Consider the following 22248-nt stretch of genomic DNA (forward strand, 5'->3'; position numbering starts at 1 on the left):
TGGCAGCATATTTCAGCATCTTAACATACTAGGCTCCCTTGAGGACAGGAAAAAAAAAAAAGGAAACTTGTGCTGTTGAGCCAGAAATAGATTACCGAACACTGCTGCCAGACGTACAGAGTGCTGGCAGCATTAGCGGAGTCAGTGTCTTACTTTGCCTAAAGGTGTTTCAGTGAAATTTAATGGGCCTCAAAGAAATGGAAAGCAAAGCTAGTGAGAATGAGGAGTGGTATAAGCATCTTTATAAATTAGTTGTCATTGCAAGTAGAGGAATTACACATATTGCATTAGGATACCCACTGCTTGTATATGTACCTTCCAGTTTGTCCTTGTGACTGTTAGGGGTCACCCCCCTGCTTGAAATAATCAAAATGCATATTATAATTACATGGTTTTCCAATATCCATACACAGCAAGTACAAGATACTTACATGTAAGTACACTGTATTTACCTATATTTTTGCATAGTTTTTAGTGTGTACTTTGTGCCACTTAATAAAAAGCATTACTCTTTATTTTTGTTGTTGTTGTTGTTTGTTTTTCTCTATTAGACAGCTTATTCAATTAAAGTTGAAGTAGCTGGATTTTTGGTATGTTCATCACAGATTACCAGTTCCTAGGAGTGTAGAGATTAGACACTTGGAGGAGTCTGGGTAAGCGGTGGGGGAAGCTGCAGTGTGAACATGAAGTTTTAAATCACCTCCTTAATTAAGAAATGCAATATCAGATTTATGGTGCTAATTTAATAAACTTACCTTTAATTTGAATGGAATTGTAAAGGTAAGAACTCCGTTTTCCTTTTGGTAACACTTTACAATAAGTGGCACTAAATTACACTATAACTGCTATGTTACAGGGAATTACATGTAACTACACTGTAACTGTTGAAATAGCTACTGTACATGTGCGTACATGGTAACTTCAGTGCTGTTACAATCATGAATTACATAATTACAGATGATTCTGTCCTTTCTTTTCATTGAAATAGTTATATATATATATAATACTGTAATGAAAATACACAAGATGTTAACTTTCATGTCTTATTTAGAAAAGTTGGTTTTCTTCACGTATTCCTTTATAGAGGGAGTCTCAGTGCAAGACGAACCATCCTTAAGTAATGTGGACACTTTTTAAGTGTTCTATATTAAATTCTGAGCCTCAAGTTAAACATCAGGTTCCTTAAACTGTTTCTTGGTTTGTCAGGTGACACTAAAAGAGTGGGAGGGTGCACCCCTTGTCTTCTGATGCACCACTTTCTTGTTCAATTCATGAGAATTTTCTTGTTCAGATCACGAGAATGTTCTTGAAGCATTAAAAAAAAGAAAACCTACATCAAAAAGTTTAAAAACAATCAGCAACCGACACTGTAAACAGTACACTGGCAGAAACTAGCTACCTGGTCTTGAGAAAACTACTCTGCAAGTGTGTGTATGGGAGGAAGTCACATAGATTTTAGCCAGGGCGGTTCCCATTCCGAGCCTCCATTTTACACATTCGCCGTAATAATCAACCCTCACACCGTAATAAAAGCAGTATTTCAGAATGGGGTCTTGGACAAAGGCAACAGAGGACTGGCTTTTAGCCTACTGAATGTCATTAGTGTTGAGCCATGGTTCTGCCGACAAAAAAAGAGGGATGCCTCTTAACACCCAGCGTAGCGATTTAAACCCATGAAGACCAGAGAGGCCTACAAAGTGCTATCCAGGTAGGATGCTCGGTGTGGGGTTTTTCACACCTGCATTGCACAGATGCAAGGGACATCACCAGGTGCAAGATAATGGAAGATCAACTGTGTTAAAAACGAGCACGTGTGAGAAGTTCTAATTGAAAACCAATTAAATAACTTATTTTAACAGTACAGTTTATATCTCTTTTTGCAAAATTTAAATGCTGTTTCTATGCCACTGGAGAAAATGGTTTGAAATTGTTACCCCAAGGGCAATCCTGCTTTTGAAGGTCTTGCCTGACCTTGGTTGTGTAATGGTTCAAGTAACAACCCTACTATTCAAGCAAGCTGGAATTAGGAAGAATGAAAAAAGGCATAAACACCATGCTGGTGGGGAATTCCACTTGAGCAAAGAAGGCCCTCATCCAGGGAAGCACTTATTTTTAAGCATATGAATAGTGCCTTACAGTCCAGTGGAACTTCTCCAACGCCCGAAGCTGAGCATGTGCTTAAATGCTTAGTTGAACTGGGCCCCAGGTCCTGAAATAAAGCCTGGTCGTATGTGATACTGTTCTGGAGCTAATATAACTTACTGTTGTGACAAGAACCCATATTTTTGGTATTAAACTGAATGACTTCCTTCGCCAGCCTTGTGTATGCTTCAAAAGACATGAATATCTTGTAAACCTATACTAGTTTTCAATGTGTCTAGTAGCACCTACCTGGTTCTCGCAAACTACCATATTATATTAACATATTATTGCATTTTTCCACAGATGGATATGGAGTGAACTGTAAAAACAAGCATGCAATCACATCAATGCAGACTTATTTCTTTTAAAATGTCATACTGTATATGATTTATTATGTTAACACTCAGCCACATCATATTATTTATGTCTGTATATTTTGAAAAAAAGTGCTGCTTTGATTGACGTCACCCTTTTCTCTTAGAAATTAACAAGATAAATGTTTCAACAAAAACAATTAAAATACTCTAATATTGTCCTTAAAAGGTTTATACTCTTCTGATAAATAATCTGACGCAGCACCTTTATCTTCCATTTCACCATACTACATGATGTCATATTCCAAACTCTCTCTTCCCCACACAAAAATAAAATCCCAGGAGAAAGTCCTTTACAGCAGACCATCATGCTTTTAGGCTTCACAAGTACAGCAACCAGAGAGAAATACTCTTTTATCAAAGGTGCAAAACTGAGGAGCAAGACAAGCTCCGGCTAGGCTAACTTGCGTTCTCCAGTGTAGAATCATTTCCAAGAGCTGTTATGGCAACCTTTTTATTTCATTGGAAGAGGAAATAAGCCAATGGGCTTACAGTGTTTTGTTGTCATATTTAAGAGCATGTGATTTTTCAGCTGTCAATTACACAAAAAAAATTCAGAAATAATCCAAACAGAGACTTTCACTGTTGAGCTAAAAGCATGGCAGGAATTCTCTATCATTCACGGTGACATAAGTTTGTACCTCACAAAATGCATAGACAGGAATTTAATATAAAGAATTAGTCCATTTACTGTATACACAAAACATATATCTTTTGTTTTAACACTTCTATTTTTTCTTTTTTTTTCTTTTTTTTCTTTTTTTTTTTTTTTTGGCAAACCAACATAGAGAAGCAGCTCTGGAACTGCCAAATTAAAAATTGAGAATTTTAGCAACTCAATAGTAGTTTTTAAGGATAGTAATCAAATGTGGTTGTAATTTAAAACCTGAGGCTGTGCACTGGTTGTTAGCTTAAAACTACCTTTCCATATAACATTGTGCTTCCATTGTATAACAAAGAAAAAATTAACAAGAACTAGAAAAGTTTGCTGCTGAACAGTGCTAGGACATACAGACAAAAAATACTAATACATGTTATCTACTCAGAATATTGATTTGAGTCATATCTAAAGGGATATAATGGACATTAGAAAATGCTTACTTGTGACTGACTTAGCTACTGCCAAAAAAGTTAAATATGTATCAAATAATGTTTAATTGAATTTATTATATGCACTATATACAGATACTAAAACGCCTTGCAGTTGTGCCCCATGAACACTTCAAATTTGAGTAGGCAGGTGAGTTTGTGTGAAGCAAATAAATTATAAAACCAGAAATTACTCAGAAAGTTCTCTAATCTTTGCGATCCCAAAAAAGCAGTAAAGGGGATTCAAATGAAGCACTATTATCTAAGTCTGCAGATCAGTATAGCTATTCAGCATGTTTTTACCACTGAAACATGGCACTGTTGTCAAGGTACCATTTAAAACATAACAAAACAAAACAAAAAATTCAGTGGACTGATAGTTTTTCTCCACCAATTCCAAGCGTACATGAAACTATACTAAAAGATTTCAGTTTGTGTTTCTTCCTAGGGCGTATGTTTCAAAAACAAGTTGCTTTTTGAATCATAGATAGACATGTATAAAACATTCTTTGTAAACCTCTAATCTTAGACTTAACATTTTATGTAAGTAAATTAGGTCCTTACCTAACAGTACTTGTTATGGATATTGTTCTATGACACACTAGTAGGGACATGATAAAAGAAAACTGAAAAAGAAGAAAGCTGCGTAACATTTAAAAATGTAGAAAACTTGGATTAAGATGATGATTAACATTGTTAAGGCTGTATATTCAAGCACTGTATGTTAAGAGAGCAGTGGATATGAATTTTAGGCAATAAGAAATGTCCTGCTTTACGCATGATACTGTAATTATAGAATGATGATGTCAGCAGCTGATTGTTGGCATAAACTGGCTACTTATAGCAGGTATGCGAGTTAATAAAGATAGCAGAAGATGGCAGAAATGAATTCGGAGAAATGATAGCCAGTTTTGTCCAGCAGTCAGCCTGATAAGTAAAACTCCAAGATTCTAGCTCTGCATCTAAATGAAATACTCTTTTTTCTCCTCTGCATTGACTTGGCTGCCTTCTGCATTGATAATGGCTGTGTCGGCATCAGGTGCATCTTCAGCTCCTTTTGCTTCATTCGTTAAATACGTTCCTATAGGAATCAGTACAATAGAAAAGAAAAAAAACACAACGAAATATTAGGGTTTTCTTAGCTTTACAGTGCATTATAGGAAGTACATTTCTAACAATGCTCCAACTGCTTCATGAATGGACAAATATTTTTACATGAATTTAGTACACATCACACAGGTATACTCAACTTTCTCATTTGTCTAAGAAATATTTATAGTATTAATACTGATAATGGACATACACAAATTCAATCATATCCACAATAAATTAAGGAAATCCTTTAATAAAAATCCACTTTATCTAACTGCAGCAACATGCAATATATTTTGCAATTATAGAATAAGTAATTAGATCTTGGTTATTTCATGGAACATGAAAAAAAAAAAAAAAAACCACACCAACTTTGAAGACTTAGATATTCATAAATGCCTATTTTAAAAATTTTTTTTAAAAATGGTCATTGATTATTTTTGTATTTCTATTTTTTCTTGATAGTATCTATACTTTAATTTTACAAAATTTTATCATAGTAATTTCCAAGAATTACAAACTTGAGGTAGTTTTATTAACTAAACCCCCTCACATTACACTATCACGGATATTTTTAGGCTCAGGATAGGAATAAAAAGATTTGTGCACAATAGTCAACTTTCCCTTTGTGAAAAGCATTATTTATGTTGGCATAAGATGTATAAGTGTTCATCCAGGAAAGTAAAAAAAAAGAGCCACACCTTCACTGGCTCATTAAAAAAAAATATCTTGCCTTGCCCTGCACAGTCCCATCAAATCAAGAAGATATTTTTATCAGCTTATGTCTGCTAGCCATATGATTATCCTATCTAAAATGAGATGTAATGAGTTAATACCAGCACTCATCCTCTCTTAACCTTTTTTTTTCTTTTTTTTTGGGGGGGGGGGTAGGGGGGAAGTGGCGGTGGGTAGGGGATCAACTGAGTTTTAACAATAGGTCTACAAGCTGTTCAGAGGTTAAACTTCAAGAAATGGTTTTGGAATTAACTAGGTCAAAATAGGATCACAGAGAAGCTTAGTCAGAAGTCAGTGTCACTCCATCCCTGTTATCTCTAATGGTGGGGGGACTGAAAATGAAGGGAGTAGAATTCTTAAGGTGAAATCTCTGAACAAAGTAAAGCTTGGCCCAGGAATGAACCCCTTATTCCAGTGGGATTACTGGTAAAAGGGTCACTGACAGAAAAACTCACCACCGGCTTCTGATATTATCTTTTAAATACATACTTAAAGTATTACAACAATTTATTAAAATGAAAAGCCTTGTTCACTCAAAATATATATATATTCTGCTGAACTGATATACTAGTTAAAACTATGAGATCATGTAATCAAGTGTCTAGAGCTACAGGCCAAAACCAAGGGTAAATCTTACCTCTTAGCCTCTCTAAATCACTGACTTATGAAATGACCTCGGCATATAACTAGATGTCCTTTGCCTTAGCCAGTCCACTGGAAATCTGGGTAAAATTCACAGGGACTTCACTTGCAGCTGGACTGTGAACTGAGCTTTCCTGCCCAAATCATTTAGCAGATGGCGGAAGGCAAAAGAAAACAGAACTCCCTGGTGAAATCATGCCTTGTTTCCAAAAGTGACTGAACTTCCACTAAATCTCTCCTACCTTTATGTCTTGCCAGGTATCGACCAAGGAGAATTATAGAACATAGTGTTACAAAGACAACTACAGCCACTATTCCTCCTATAAGAGCATGGTCAGGTCCGGTCTGTCCAGCCAAAGCATTTGGATCTAGAAGGAGAAACAAAAAGCAAAAGTGGTAGAGTGGTCCTACACAGACAAAAATTCTCAGGAAAATTCACAATACCAACTTCTATACCAATCATCCTGAAAATAGGGCATTTCTCTCTTTAATATTCAGCATGGTTATTCCCTCTTTTACTATCAGTATCTTATCAACAACATAGTGCTGCTTGTATTCCCAGACTGTTAAAGCCCCAAGGACATCACAGTTATGAAAAATAGTACCTTATTCTTCTTTGGAAGAGGTTATTAAATGGGAAAGGGTTCTGGTTTTGTCCTCGTCATTTTACAACTGAAAACCTGGCCATAGCTATTTATAGAAGGAAAAACAAGGAACTGAGATTTGGGGATCAGATAGCATCAGCAGAATAGCGTCTGCATAATACATAATTTATAGAACTGATTCTCAGTGGGGAACCCTTATATATTCTCTTCCTCTCAATCCTATCCTATTGCACCAGAAATAAAAAGGCAGATAAAGTGCAGCCGTGCCAAGTTCCTCTGCACATGGCTGAGTCTGCATGAATTTGGTCAGATAAAGGTATCAGGCAACCTGAAAGATCATCATTCAGCCTCAAACGTCAGTTTGTGAATTTACTATGAATATTCAATTAACACCCAACCTGAGCAAGCTGTAACAGCTATGACAATGTATTAGCAGGTTCATTTTACTAACTCTGTGCAGAGCGCTAGGAATACTGCCAGGTTCAAGCTTTCTGTGCTGGTCATTTGCCTCTGCTGTTCCCTGGTGCTTCACAAAAGTTGCAAAGAAGCAATCATGGGAAATGGCACTGCTTAGGGGGTGAGTAATTCTTTGGAGCTTTTGAACAATGAACCAGCAATCTGTGACTGTGACCCACCTGAAATATGCAAAAGAAGGTAAAAATTCAATCTAAGGATCATGGTAAGATTTCTACTTTAATGAAAATGCCTCTGCTACTAAGCAATAATAATTCTCTGAAGATGCTATTAGCATGTACTGTATGTTGCAATCAGTCTACTCTCAGTCCTTCAAGGGCATTTCCCTTGTAGGAGCTGTTTATATTCTACAGATAGTTTGCAAACAACTTCTTTGCTTTGCAAAAGGGAAAGGGGAAAAATAGTTACACAGAAAAGAGGCCAAGTCTGTAAAGATCATAGAAGAGCCTCTGATAATGCTGAGGAGGTGTGATTCCATGATCCCATAATTACATTCTGCTGACCTGGATCATTGTATCACAGTAAGATGTAGAGATCTATCTACATACACACAAGTGTACATAAATACAACACTATATACATAAAATAAAAGAATTGCGTTTCCCCCTCCTTTTGTAAATTGTCAGGCATACTGAAACTACACTTCCAGCTCCGCTGGAGCACAGAGTGGCGTGGCCACTGTCACAGACACAGTTCCACTGTTAACAGTCTCTGAGCCCATCAAGCAGCATGCCTCTGCCACTTATTGCTGGCTTTCTGAGCCCCCACATCTTCTGGCTGCTAAGAGGACTTTGGGGAAGCTGGCCACAGTGCTTCCATGGGTGCAGTGGCAAATAGTAGGTATTGGCCTCAAAAAACCTAGAAACACCTTATGAAGTCAGCCTCCACAAAGATCCTGGCATGGTGCTACTGTTAGTGGCATTACGCAGGGTACGTAGAATCAGTCGAAGGGGACATCATCATTATTTTGGTGATTAAAAATGTCCCTGAGCTCTGTGCGCCAGCAGCCTCACAGGGAAAAGCAAGATGACTGAAGTCTTTCCTCCCCAAAGCAAGAGCTTGGAGTGTGCTGCCGTCCTCTTCCATGCCTTGCAGAGGCTGTTTTCTGAGGGGAATAAGGAGGAGGTGACTGCTCACTTGAGAAAATGGAAGGTGACAGCTTGCTGCAGGATTGTCGGCCTGCTTGAGCCATCTAGCAAATTCCTCCTTCTGCGGTGCCTGTAGCAACGTAGCTGTAAACCTCCTCCCTGCAGCAAAAAGGCAGCGCCCGTTTGGGTACTACGGGGTAGCAACGTCCCCAAGTGCTGCGTGTCCCCTGCAGGAGATGCTCTTTCCCAACACTGGGCCAGGAGCAGCACGAACACGTTTTCCCACTAAAAGCAAACTCCGGCTAGCATACTAGCAGTAAAATTAAAGAATGAAACGTGATATTTTAAGGGATAATGTACTTCCTGATGCAGAGTATAATCCAGAGAAGGGTTAGCACAGCACTTTATCTAGAGGCATTGTTTGAAAAGCTGATTGCAGTGTACAGCCGTAGCTCAATACACAGATTTACAACGTATCTCCTCTGTGAGCTATAATAAACACTATAGATAAAAACCCTCACAATACACTGAGATGAATATGCCTCTCTCTTTTCATCCTCAGATGATGTCCTATATATAGCTACTTACTCCTCCTCTGACATACCTGATGTGACTACACGAAGTGACCTAAAGCCAGCATGAATATAAGGTTCCCACCTGTTAGCATGGATTAATGTAATTCTACTGCTGCTATAGGTTGAAATTTTTAACTTTAAAATTAATTTAGGTATTCATTGGAATGCAAAGGTAGTATTGTATTTCTGCTATAATCTCTTAAGCTTGGTATCAAAGACAGATTACATTGATAAGTATTGCTAGACAAGTTTGTCCATGAAAAAACTTGTACATGACCTATTACAATTATATTACCGCTGAACAATTTATTTGATAAAAAGAAAAAAGGAGAGGAAGGAAGAGATGGAAGTGAATGAAATAAAGATCCTCAGAAGTGGCCAACTTTTTCTTGGGAAACAAGCATTCTTTCATCTCAAAATGAAAATCTGTACAACATAAACAATATTCTGAACATGAAGTGCACCTCGTAGAAATATTCTCCTCATAGAAAAATAATGTCATCATTAAATATAAATATGTTATACATTATGCATGCAGAGTAATGCTATTATGCATACAGAGTAACATTATACTTTTGCCTTTCATGAAATGACCTACGCCCCATGAGTGAATAATAGATCTGGGGCTATCTATCATCATATAAATAATTACTATGTCAAAATGTGCCTGAACAGTATCTGAAAGGTAGAAATGTAAGGGTTTGGAAACTATGTCATTTTGTATTTTAGGTATTTATACAGTGAACATGCATAATTATCCAAGTGTTCTGGACATTTGTATTAGCAACTCCCATTATAGTTCCTGAAAGTGCTAAGTGTGTATTTGGGTGCTGACCACTGTGCAGTTTGCTTTCCAAAAGATATAACAGTATTCAGATTATTTTTAGATTCCCATTCATGGGCTTTACCAGGTAAATCCTACCCTGCCACACACATAACTCCAGCAAATGAAATCTTAAGTATGCAACTGTGCAATAAATACTTACAGTCCAGCTGTTTCCATAAAAAAAAAAACACACATTACTCTGTTCCTGTTTTAAATATAGACTGTTTTTTACTGCACGAGCACAGGCAGCTACAGTAGTCATGGCCTGAAAGGGTGAAATGAAAATTTTGTAATCAGACTAGATCTTCTTCAAAGATCAGTTCTTTTTCTGTTTATTTCATCCTTTGATGAGACTAAGGAAATCTTACAGCAAGATAATGACACAAAAGCTCATAATTCTCTTTTATTTGTTTTTGTCCTAAATTTAGGAAGCCTCTTCAAAATACTGATTGCTGATGCTGTGAAGTTGCACCCCTTTTCAACTTCTGGGATTTGCCCGCTATTATTTGTTCACAAACCTGCAGAAATAACACACTTAAAATGACTAAGAGCAAAAAAACCCCATCATTCATTAAGAAATGAAACATATCAGATAAATCTTAGACCTATTAAATAAGTAGATGTGTGCTTTTTATGACCTGCTGACAAAGTTTCAGCATAGAACATTTTTATATGAATTCACACGTTAGTTTAGCAGAGAAATTTTGGAACAGTTTTTCGTGCTTTTGCATAAAGTATATGTTAATTATTCATCTAATTTCATTTTCTTCCTGCATAAGTTTCCTTCTTATTTATGCACAGTTGACTTGACTGAGCAGGCTGCAGGAGAGGGTCAGATAACCCTTTCCCGAGCAAAGAGAGAACAAGCACATTTGTGAATGCTGAAATGGCATATTTTGGGGAATATATGCTCAAGTGGCCCCCTTTACTGCAGAACTTTATTAATGTGTATTTTTGGCACAGGCGCTGAAGTTTAAAAAAAAATCAGTCTGAACGTGAGATGTACCCAGGTTTGAGGCATCCAAAATAATAATTTGGTTTGACCATTTCTACTAAATTGGAAATAAAGGTCCTAATTTGCTCTGGAGCTTAAAGAGCATTCACAAAATGAAGATGTATTAAGCAGATGTATTATTCATAAATTACTGTTCCTTAAGGCTGGGAAAAGAACAGGGATGGCCCATTTCTCAGAAAAGTACTGAAACCACCAGCCTACAGTCACTTTTACTGACTTGATGAATAATCAACTGCTGAGGTAAAGTAGAACTGCTCCAGCAAGGGATCCTGGGGCATGGCTCCATGTTACAATTTATGTGGCAGAAAAATCTCTTCAAGTGACCCCTGCTTCTTTCCCCATATTCAGTGACTTGTTATCACCTCCATTGCAACTTGTCAATACTTCATATTTTTGCCAAAGTAATTCCTCGAAGGGCCTGGCTTGAAATCAGATCAGTAAAGCAATGTGCATTTTAGGGTGGGAAAACCAAAAAAGCAGAAAAATTAAATAAATTGTTCTGTCATATTCAAAGGGCTGTTGAATTGTTGCAGATAAGGGCAGGGTGACAATGAGTGGTGGAAGCCAGTGAACATTTCTGGAGAAAATCTAGCAAGGAGCCACAAATCACGAGACATCTAAACCTGTGCTATTTTTAAGTGCCTTAGCCAGAGGAGAGCAAAACTCGAAAACTATTGGAAGCAAGTAGTTTTGGGTTTTGTGAAGTTCACCAGTGAATGCAAGTTAAATTCGAAATATTACTCATTGACATGTATCTGCATTTTAGCTTAATTTCCTAAGGAGAGGGAGCTTCCGTGATCATGCTCTCTCACTCTGCCCAAATTACTTAAGAATCACAGATCCATTATGACAAGTTTTGAGAGACAATAATGATCTCAAGATTATTGTTTTCCTATAACGAACCTGAAGGGACAGGTTTCTGCAGGAGCTCAGACTTTATTAGGTATCAGAGAACCAATAGGAAGGGTGTCTTTAGAAAAACCCTAAAAGAGACAAAAGCTTCAGTCAAAATCTGTGCCCAGGAATCAAGTTTTCAATAGAGGTTTCTCTCCATTGCGAGTACTTTGGTGTCCAATACGGTGCAGATCCTGTTTGAAGCTTTTCACATGGTTGGGAGGCATTTATAACATCTGAGCCCTTCCCAATTCAACTTTTTCCTCTTCCCCCTACCCACTCTTTCTGCTTCTCTTCCTTCTTGTCTCATAAGGGGTCAGCTCACACTGCAGTATTTATATAATTCAATTACAAAGGCAGTCAACCATGAGGCACAATCTCATTGGAAACCAGAGATTTCTTTCTGCAGCTTATGGAACAAACTTGGTTTTTAAAATGTATTTAGGTTAATATCATTCACCAGATTTAGCCATGGGGTCCATATCATTTTTAACTGTCCCACAAATGTAAGTTTTGGAAAAGAATTAATAATTTAAAAAACAAACAAACAAAAAATCCCACCAACATCACAATGATTTGTCTAACATCAGTAGGAAGCAAGACTAAAATAGGAATTTACTCACAATATGGATAGGAGATGGGGAAATGGGACTGAAGTTATAGCTGACAAGGCATTTGATTTAGGAAAAGCACCAGTAGTGCTGTCTGTGAAAACCGCTGGTAAGTAGAATTTACCCATTTTAGCATCTTAATTTGGTCACCCCAGAGTTCAATTTCCCTTGCCTGGCCTGGAGTGATGAAACTGGTACTTTTAATCTCGTTTTGTAATATACTGCTAACCACTAAAATACAAGTACGCAAAACTTGTGAAAGTATTGTTAAGGGGGAAAAGAAAGTTTCTGCACCTTCATTTAAATTGCAAAGAGTCGCTGCCCAAAGGGGCTAGTTGTGAAATTTGTTGAAAATGTGTTTTGTTATTAACCAATTCTGAACTTAAAATATGTGACAAGCTTCTTTTTCCTTCAGTGCCTGAAGCAAAGAAGAACAAAACAGTGTACTAATATACAGCATATATAAACTGCTATTTTAATAGTAGAACATCATCAGCAATAGAGGAGACAGGCAGAATAAAAGTTTACTTGTAAACCTTCAAAGGAATTGATAGCCTGTTCTTCCCACGTTACTGCAGTAGCACATTTGGCCCATTTTGCCTCTAACTGATTTTTTTTCGTAGTACTGTATTCAATATACATTCCTATTAAGCAGCGCCCACATCCCAGAATGATAAAAGTCCCACACTAATGTTTCAGCAGCTGAACCTACAGCTCCTTTTGAAGAGTTCATGTTGTTCTCATGAATCTAAGACTTCTTTCAGTGGACAGAAAAACCCAAATGTCTTTGTGATGTGTATTTGTAAGTAGGTGGCCCTTGTCAAAGCTAAATAAAAGCATTATCCATACCTGTTTATTTTGTAAAAGTATTTTTTTGCAATGATAATAAGAGAGATGTACACCTACAACATTAAGACGAAAAGTTTAACAATACTTTTCAGGGTCTTTAGAGACAGATTTTGTGCCTTATGTCATTGACACATTTTTTAAAAGCTTTTTTTCTCTTACTTTCTCTATTTTTTTTCCTTAATGCTGCTTTAAAAGCTCTGGTTTCCTGAAGGGAACAGCTCCTCTAATTAGAGCACATAAAAGACTTTTCTATTGACAACATTATATTTTTGTCCATCAATAAACTCATTAATTGCTTCAGATTTTGTCTTAGGAAAAAAGAACTAAAATCTGCAAAATTTTGCCTTCATCCTGTTTTCTGTAGAGGATAATTAAGTCAATTCAGGGTTTGAAAAAACACTTGCAGCCCGTTCGGCCGTAACTTCTGGGTACTGAGACAGGAGGCTGCAGGGAAAGAGATTACTGGCACAGACGACTTTAGAATTTCCCTGTTAAGTTTCTCTCCCCACATGAGTTGACTGTGGGCTGCAGCAGCACGCAGGTGATGCCTTAACTCTGCTTCCAGCATTTTAATTTTAATCGTCTTGTGAAGTTCCAGACTGCTCAGTGCCTCCATTGCAGAAAACAAAATAAAGCAGATAAAGTTTAGAAACTTCAGCCTACCAGATACTCAAAAAAAAAAAAAAAAAAAAAAAAGGAAGAACCCACCCCTACCTAGAAAATCAAGATGCATAACTTCCTACTTTGTGAGAAAACACATTTCATAAGTGTCACCTTTCCTCTGATGACTTTCTATCAATAAATTTAGGAGGATCCCTGCTCCTCTCAGTTTTCTTCATCAAAAAAAGGATGGGCACCAGCTGGAGTAGGTGTGTGTATGTGCACACAACTCCTTTTCCTGCCATCAGAAGTTAATTGTCTACACAAATAATGAACCATTCTCTAATTAACACAGAGACTGAAGATGCCAATGTACTCCTCTGCTTGCTTCCTTGTAGCACCTTACAACTGAGGGTTTTGGTCACTTCTTGCAGACCTGTGTTTGCTATGAACATGATTGTGTGGGACGGGAGCGTGGAGCATGTGCTCAGCAGAATTTTCTGCGCGGAGGCATCTATTGCTGCCTGCCGTCACAGAGGTTGGGGCCAGGCACTCAGATGGTTTCTGGTGTTACTATCTTTCACGTACCACAAGAACGCAACATATTATCACCAGAACTACACATCATGAACTATGGTTAGATTGCCAAGAGAGTAATTGCTCAAAGCATTTAAGAAAGTTATTCTGCTAACCTTAAGGAGGTCCCAATAGCTTAAGCCTACTAGAAAGTAGTATAAATGTTTCCACTGTGACTTTTTTGCCACTTTGTTTTTATGCTGCCTGTTATACAAAATCCCTCACAGATTGCTTCTCAGAGCTAATCAGTACCGCTGCAGAGCTCAAATAATAAATACTACCTCGAGTAAGCAGTGCAAGAAAAGACACACTTTCAGCTAAGAAATGGTATGAAACAAATGGAGTGAAGTGGAAATGGAATGGAGTGAAGCTCAGTGAAGTGTAGAGATAGAGACAAACCTGTTCGTGATGGCAGAAGCTAGGGAGGAGAAGGCTTTCTCACAGCTAAACCAAAGCCACAGACATAAAGTTAGCCAAGAATATATATGGTTGTATGAGGATCAGAGAGGCATGAACAGATTCACAGTTGCACCAGGTACATTGTACTGAATATGTTCATGAGAGTTTTAAACCCAAGAAGGGCGGCTTTAATTTGATTGAAGAACAGCTCTAATTAAAACTTACTCTGTGGTAGAAGAAAACCTATTGTTCAAATGAATTCTTCATGCTTGTCATACTAATTTTTTCTTACCAAATCAGATTAGAATAATTATAAGCCTATAATGACATCAAAACACCCCAGTAAACCAGCCACTTACAGCCAGAATCTGACACCTTATTCATGCTGAATAGCAATTTAATCTGTCGTGGGACTACTCAGTATGAGTAATTGTAACAGAATTTCCTCTTTGGCAGTTAATAGCATATCTTATCTGTCAATATATCTCTAGAAGATTAGCTAAGCATACTTGCGGCTAGGGCAACCGATCCAAAAGAGGCTGTGACTGACCCAGCTCACCTCAGAAACAGAAATGTGAGAAATATTAGCAGAGATAGTCTGTTGTAATGCACAGAGTAACAGAAGAGTAAATTATTGATAGGAAGGTGAACACCCCTGTTAATATGTGAGGCATCTTTTATGGCTGTTTTAATTAGGGCATAAAATCTTACGTAAATTCTCTGGGACAATGTCAATAGCCATTACTGAAGTTTCTGTCCAAGCCTAAAACTGCCTTCAATTTGTTTGAATTTTTGCTTGTGATTTAGTTGAATGCTACCCATTCTTTATGCCAACTCTGTACTAATGGAAATAACAATATTTTTGCTATTTAATAACAACATGCTTGATGGAATTCAACATCTTAACCAAATTCTCCTCTGGGAACATTAAGACTTTGTTGTTTTCAGATGCCTTGAAGTTAAATACCATCCAGCTATTAGTAAGAGACTGTTTGTTCTTAACGCCATTGATTGGTAATGGATTTGCTAAGAATAAAGTTGATCTTTGCTTTCCTAAAGGCTTTTTGTATTCATAAAAAACAAAGCTACACCGTTTTTGGTTTGGGGGCCTATTTTTTTTTAACTCGGCAGCATGCATTCATTTCCAGCAGCACTCGTGATCTCTATTGTCAACACCGCTAGCTGCAGTACATCCAGATTCTACCAAGGGGGTCACATCCATACCAGTCTGCAACTGACAGATTCATTTCCTACCTTCTCTTGAGACAGCAATGAGGACTGAAAAAATCAGAGGTCCACTGTAATTACTATGTATGTTTCAGATTAAATAAATGTGATAAAAGCCTCCATCTGGCTGTTGATCAAACGTGCAGAGGCAGACTGATTTTCAGTGACATATTACAATATGTCTCTTGTAACAGTCCCTAATGCCATCCTGTAAATTACTTACATTTGGGATTACTTGACTATGGCAGAAGAAATATTACTCACTGCTTAAGTGCTGCCTACTGGGAGTATGGGAGATGTGGTCTAATCTTAAAGTTGTTAAGCAAGGCATTAAGAAATAATGGGGCCATGTTTATTTTACTAAATGCCTATTGTGCTCACACTATTTGAAGATGGCAAACCCAATTTAATAGTAGCCTGAGACTGTTCCTGATGCTGGAAACCTGTAAAAAGTCTAACACTAGGGAAATAAGTGTAAATGGTGTGCTGGAACAGTTCTGGAGGAGAACTTTAAAAATCAGAAAAGTCCTGCAAAATACATCAGTAGTTTCAAACTATATCTGCTGAAAAAATGCAAGCCTCTCTCTGAGCAGAAATTCAGAGATTCAGGGCCTTTCATTAAAGAAAAATCCCAACCAGCTACCCAAAAAAGACACAATAGAAATCTCAAGGGAAAAATCAAAAATGATGCCGCCATTTCTCCATTTCCTTTATGCCTCTCCCTGCAGTGGTGGTTGCAATGTGTGGAGAGTCAAAATTTGCTACATTACTAAAGGTCTTTTTAAAAACTTATGGTAAGAAAGCAAGCCTGGGGAAAAATGTGTGTGGGATATTCACAGAATAACTAATTGTGGTAAGAAGGGCTGTTCTTTCTTACACTTTACAGCTCCTTGAGGTTTAAAACTCACAGAAGAACAACAAAATTAATTCAAAATTGAAAATACAAGTGCTTATTTTTTAAAAAAGACAAATCTCCTCCCCTAGCGAAACTATAGATCTTTCTGGCCTACCAAATCACATTTGCCCTTGTTGAACATTCATTCTGCCCAGAAAGTGTACCAGGACACTCCGTGTAAATCAAGGTACTGCCCAGCCAGGAGAGCTTTGGCCCACTGCAGTGGTTAAAATTGATTTCCTTCTAGCCATTGGTCTGGAAGAAGTTCTTGGAAGCATTCATGAGCTTGGGAAACATCTCATGGCATTTTTTGCTCTAGAAATATTCTGCTCGTCTCCTATATGATCACTCCAACCAGTAACCTTCCCTTCTTTTCCCTATTCAGTTCTTTTTCTGTTTTAACTGAATGAGATTTTCCATATAATCTCTTTATGGTAAATTGTCTCATTAGCCTACATGACTTGGCATCCACTCTTACTTAACTGAAGTGGTTCATTAAATGACATGTCCTCCTAAAAGGCCTCTGAAAACTTAGTCCTCTCTTTAGGAAAGCATGAACACAAAATGTGAAAGCAAAAAACAACATTCCAAACAAATTGGACCTAACGCAACTCTTCCAAGTGCCACTGCTGAGCAACTTTTATCTCTTTTCTTCTTCCCTTCCTTCCCGCGAAGTCTGTTCTCTTAATAGCCATGTAAGGGACATGACTTTTCTCTCTGAAGTATTCTTCATGCTTAAACTAATTAAAAATAAAGATGCACTCCAAAAATGTGATTCCAGTCATTATGACATTCTATTCAATCCAGAAAGCTTTTTAGTCAGCAAAATTTTAGTTATTACTATCCCATTAACATCTATAACAATATAACTCCCAGTATGAAGCATGGGACTTAAAACAGGATTATATGCTTTTGTTGAGTTGGAACTGGAGTGTTAGATCCCAGCTTCAGTTTACAAGACACTGGCTACCAGAGGAGGTACAGATAAACTAAAGAAGGAGCTAGGACTCCTTCAGCTGTGAGAAGCAGTGTTTTTAGCCTTCCTTGCCTTTTGGAAAGCTTTAGCAAGCTGCTCCTCCTCCTGTGGAGGTGAGATTCATGAATTCAGAGCCCACTGCGACAGCTTTGCTCTGACACCAGCATGTCTGGGTCTGGTGCCAGAAGCAGAGGAGAGCCCACGGCACTGGGCAGCGCATAATCAGAGAGCCCCCCTCGCTGGTAGCAGCCTCTCATCAAAGTGCTGCTCTTGTCACCTGGGCCAAGGGGGCAGCACGTGGCCTGCTCCTGCAAAATCTATTTTGGTACTTAAGGTGGACAGGGTTTTTGTACACCTTGCAGTCCAGCAAAATCATAAAAATGTACACTTGCTCTGCCTAGTGATGACTTCATGTGCTCACAGCAACGCGTAAGGCCTAGAGATTGGTGTGCCTCCAGGACACCACGCTGGTGACACCCCCTTGAGAGGAAGGTTAGTTTTTCCAGGGATAAGCATGGAAAATCAGGTTTAAAACCTTGCCATTCAAGAAATACCTGGGCGTGCGCTTTGGAAAAGTGTTTTCTTTATCTGTGCCTCAGTTCCCCTGACGTAAATTGACACTCATGAACAACGAATGATCTTGACTCACAGACCAATGAATGATTTTGAGATATCATGGTAGTAGGGGTAAGGCAGATACTTCACCTGTCCTTACAAAGAATACTCTATATAATAGTATTTAAAAACAATTGAAAGGGACTTTTGTGGGTTTAATTTTCCCTAAGATTTTGCTGGTTATATTTTTTTTATTTTCATTTAGAAGGAAACTAAGCATCTATTATTATGTGTTTGTATAATGAGGAAATTAATAGCTGGAAGCCTTTATTTCAGAGAGATGAGCCTGAACAAGATAGCCTTACACAGCTACATTACTAAAAGTAATTCACACCAGGTAATTGATGAAAATAAAAAACCCCAGAAATGTGGGAATTAGCCAGAAATAGGATGAATCTACTTCCAGATTATGGAAACAAACAGAGAAATATTAAGGATGTTGTTAAACATTGTATAACAGGTCGACATGAACCCTTGGGTTCATAAATGACCTTGAATTTAAGAGGAAAAGCTGTTCCATTTTAATAATAGAATCATTGAAGGTGTAGGTCATCTGATACAAGAAGGTAGCAAAGAATTAATATTTAAAAAATTAACAGCTATTATCTCCTGACTTCAGTTTTCTTTTTCATCCCAGTAATGTCTACTTTCTCACAAGTGCTAATAATTTATGCATTACAATTAAACCCAGAAAATTATGATTAAAATTTCTTTATATTGAGTTTTAACTTCTTAAATTCTCAGGGAAGCATTTAAAGGTTAGTTCCTTTATCTGTATGTTAATCAAATGCAACAATACAGTTTGGAACTTTAAAATTACATTAAGCAAGCAAACCTGCATCTAGCTGTCAAAGTTTCAACGAACAGTATTACAAGGTAATCCTACCATTTTAATGACAACTCAGTAACAAAAGCAATCACAATAATCACAATAAAAGAGCCTTAAAATGTGACTGTTTTAAAATAATGCATGTACAGGTACAGCAATTTCTTTTAATAACTTAAGTAACTGTTCAAGCACATGAATGTGTTAGATATTTCAAGGGACATTTGTGCCTTTCATTGCTGCCATAGGGTATAAGCAGTTAAATCTTCGGTACTATAAACTAGCCTTGTTCCAAAAGTTACCACGGCTCTGCAAATATAAGCCATAATATAATATATTTCACATACGTTAAGCATGACAATCCTGGTGAATGATACATAAAAGAGAGCAGCAAATTAATTCCCTGCAGAGGTCAGCTAATTAGCGGCTGCCCTCGCTCATAGACAGTAAGGGTCACCAAGGTGGTTGGGGTGGGAGTTCATAATGTATGAGGTGATGCTGAGATAATGACTTTTTTTTCCAGTCTTAGGAAGAGAGAGCTAAAGGAGGAAACATTATTGCTAGCTTCAGCTACTACACAGGAAGGAGAAGAGATGATCAAGCCAGAGTCTTAAGAGAGGTGCATAGAGATGAGAGGTAATGGACCCAAGCTGGAACATCAGAAATTCAAACTAGATATTAAGAAGTTCTTTTTAACAAGGATGGTCAAACACTGGAAGAGGTTACCCAGAGATGCTGTGGGTTCTCCATCCTTGGACATATGTAAAACTCACCTGAATGAGGCCCTGAGCAACCTGATGTACAGTGGCCCTACTTGAAGATGGCCTTGGACCAGATGGTCTCCAGAGGTCCCTTACAACTTATATTATGCTACAATACCAGGAAATGGGTAATGGCCCACCAAAATGAAGACTACACACGCATGCACACAAAAATTGATAAAGATGTTTCCCAGGGTTCTGCATCTTAAAATGAATAGTTAATAATAAACCACCATCCTGCAGATGGATGTTAGGATCCTACTATTGCTTTAAGATGTACTGTTCTTTCTGTGTTATCTTACATTGTTGCCATCATTATTATATCCATACTATCAAAAATTCAACAGGCTTTCCAATTGATTTTGCCCTACCTTCTAGTAATGGACATACTTGACTCAAGGAGCAGGAGACCACATTAAAACCTTAGAAATCATACCACAGAAAGCATCTGTATATTGGCAGATGAAAACTCTATATGACATATATGAAAACTATATGACATAAGGGGCCTTGTGTTTGTCTAAGAATTTTTTTTTCTTGAAAAAAATTTTTTTCTTGATCTCAAAAACAGGGTCAGAGCAGCCATTCTGATAAATAGATTATTTCAGATAATGCTTTACAAAGCATTATGCATAATAAGAATGTCAAAGATCAGCAAATTGTTCCAATGGACTTGCCATCAAATTATGTTTACAATTACTGAGAGGGTAGATTTGAAAAGAAATGAGCTGACATTTCAGCATTCCGTGGCAATTGCAGTATTTTCGGTTTGAGAACTTCAGTTTTATGGCCAGCTTGACAAAACTAGTGTAATTCTGTTTTTCTCAGGTATATCTAGGTTTATTTATAGCAAGGTTAACTAATTTGAAATCTCTTGTATCTCTTTACTCACTAGAGAAATTGTCATGCAAGTAAAAATCTGGATGGTGTTGTTTCTCTGTAATAGCAGGGAGTAAGAAACAGCAACCACAGAAACTCTCTGCCTGTCAGACTTGATATTCAATGCACAAAACATTTCATAGATAAAAATATACTGCAGCTTATCTCCATGCAATAACAGCGAGCACGCATCTTTCAAAGTACACTGTAGGCCCCAAACACAGCAGGGACTCTGACGGGACTACCACATGGAAGCCCTCATTTAACAGTCTGACAACTAAATATATGGTCCAAATCTCCACAACCCTGGAGAGACAAAATCCTGCTGCAAAAACTCTGATCTGAAACTCCCCTCCACCCCCAAATTCTGTGGGAAAACATTCAGTAGTGCATCAGCCATCTCTTTTTCTCCTGCTTCCTCCAGTCCCTTCCTTTTTGGTAATTTGCCTTCAAGGAGAGGAAAATTTCTCAGAAAATCTGCTAATGATATAGTATCCCAACCATATTTATGAGTTTGCGTCCACATAGTCTTCTGGGTCTCCTGCCTTCCACAGCTCTAGCACCATCCTTCTTCTCTGTTACTTTTTAATGAAAGATGCTCATACAGCTTCAGCAAAACTGCCATTTAAAAGGACTTCCCCAGTGCCACAGCATCTGCATAAAACCAGTTATTGCCTTGCTATAGGGTTGTTCTTACTTCCTACTATTGCTTTGGAAATTAAGAAGATTTCCTTGTCCCAAAATTAGGTTCCATGACACCTCTTGCATTTTTTTTCTATTCAGTGTTACTGTGCACTCAGTAGCAGAACTGAAAGCGCATTAAAATATCTTAAGTACATTTTAGGTCAAATTTGAGCAACAAAGTAATAAAGAGTGTTCACAAAAGCATGGCTTAAGCCATTTAAAGGACAGTGAGACAAATGTGTCCCTGACGAACATATCCTTGGATAACTAATATGCTGTATCATGCACATCTAAAGGCAGCACTGTTTTGGCTGAGCTGATCATTTGTGTACCTGCCTGCCCCATAAAGTTGGTTTAAATTCACAGGGTGGGTGTTTCTAGCCCTAAGTTGCCTGAGGGCCCAACTGATTTCTTTTTTTACCTTGAGAATGTTGAAAACACTGAATTAAAATCAAATTGTACTAGCCACAGGCCGCTTTATTCAAGTTGCAACATGAAGAGGAGCAGAATCATTATGTCTCACTAGGGTTGTGGCCATTAACAGGGCATATTAAAATAAACAGCATTCTGGCCTGTGTGAAATGTGGTGAAACCTCCTGAAAATCGTAAGGGCATCACCACCACAAAATTACATGCCACGGCCATGATCACCTTTGCATTATGAGACAGAAATGAAGTCCCCAGAAGCTGATAGTCATGTTATCCGAGAAGTAGGGTTTCGTGACCTTAATTTAATAAAACACCACTTTTGAATGGAACTGGCTTAGAGCACAGGTAGAGTGAACACATGAGCTGTTGA

General features: G+C 37.7%; 1 protein-coding gene across 3 annotated transcripts in view; it reads right to left on the reverse strand.

Moving 5' to 3' along the window:
• Positions 1-224: 224 nt before the first annotated feature.
• Positions 225-22248, reverse strand: part of CADM2 (cell adhesion molecule 2) — a 681251-nt gene continuing 659227 nt past the window's right edge. For all 3 annotated transcript variants that reach the window (XM_064469629.1, XM_064469639.1, XM_064469622.1), the window contains 2 exons: positions 6317-6442; positions 225-4686 (listed from right to left, as the gene is read on the reverse strand). In XM_064469629.1, coding sequence (XP_064325699.1) covers positions 4568-4686; positions 6317-6442 — 245 coding nt within the window. In that variant the 3' untranslated portion in view covers positions 225-4567. The remainder of the gene's footprint in view (positions 4687-6316; positions 6443-22248) is intronic.

This window comes from Phalacrocorax carbo, chromosome 1 (genome assembly GCF_963921805.1).
Source record: "Phalacrocorax carbo chromosome 1, bPhaCar2.1, whole genome shotgun sequence".
NCBI classification, from domain to species: domain Eukaryota; kingdom Metazoa; phylum Chordata; class Aves; order Suliformes; family Phalacrocoracidae; genus Phalacrocorax; species Phalacrocorax carbo.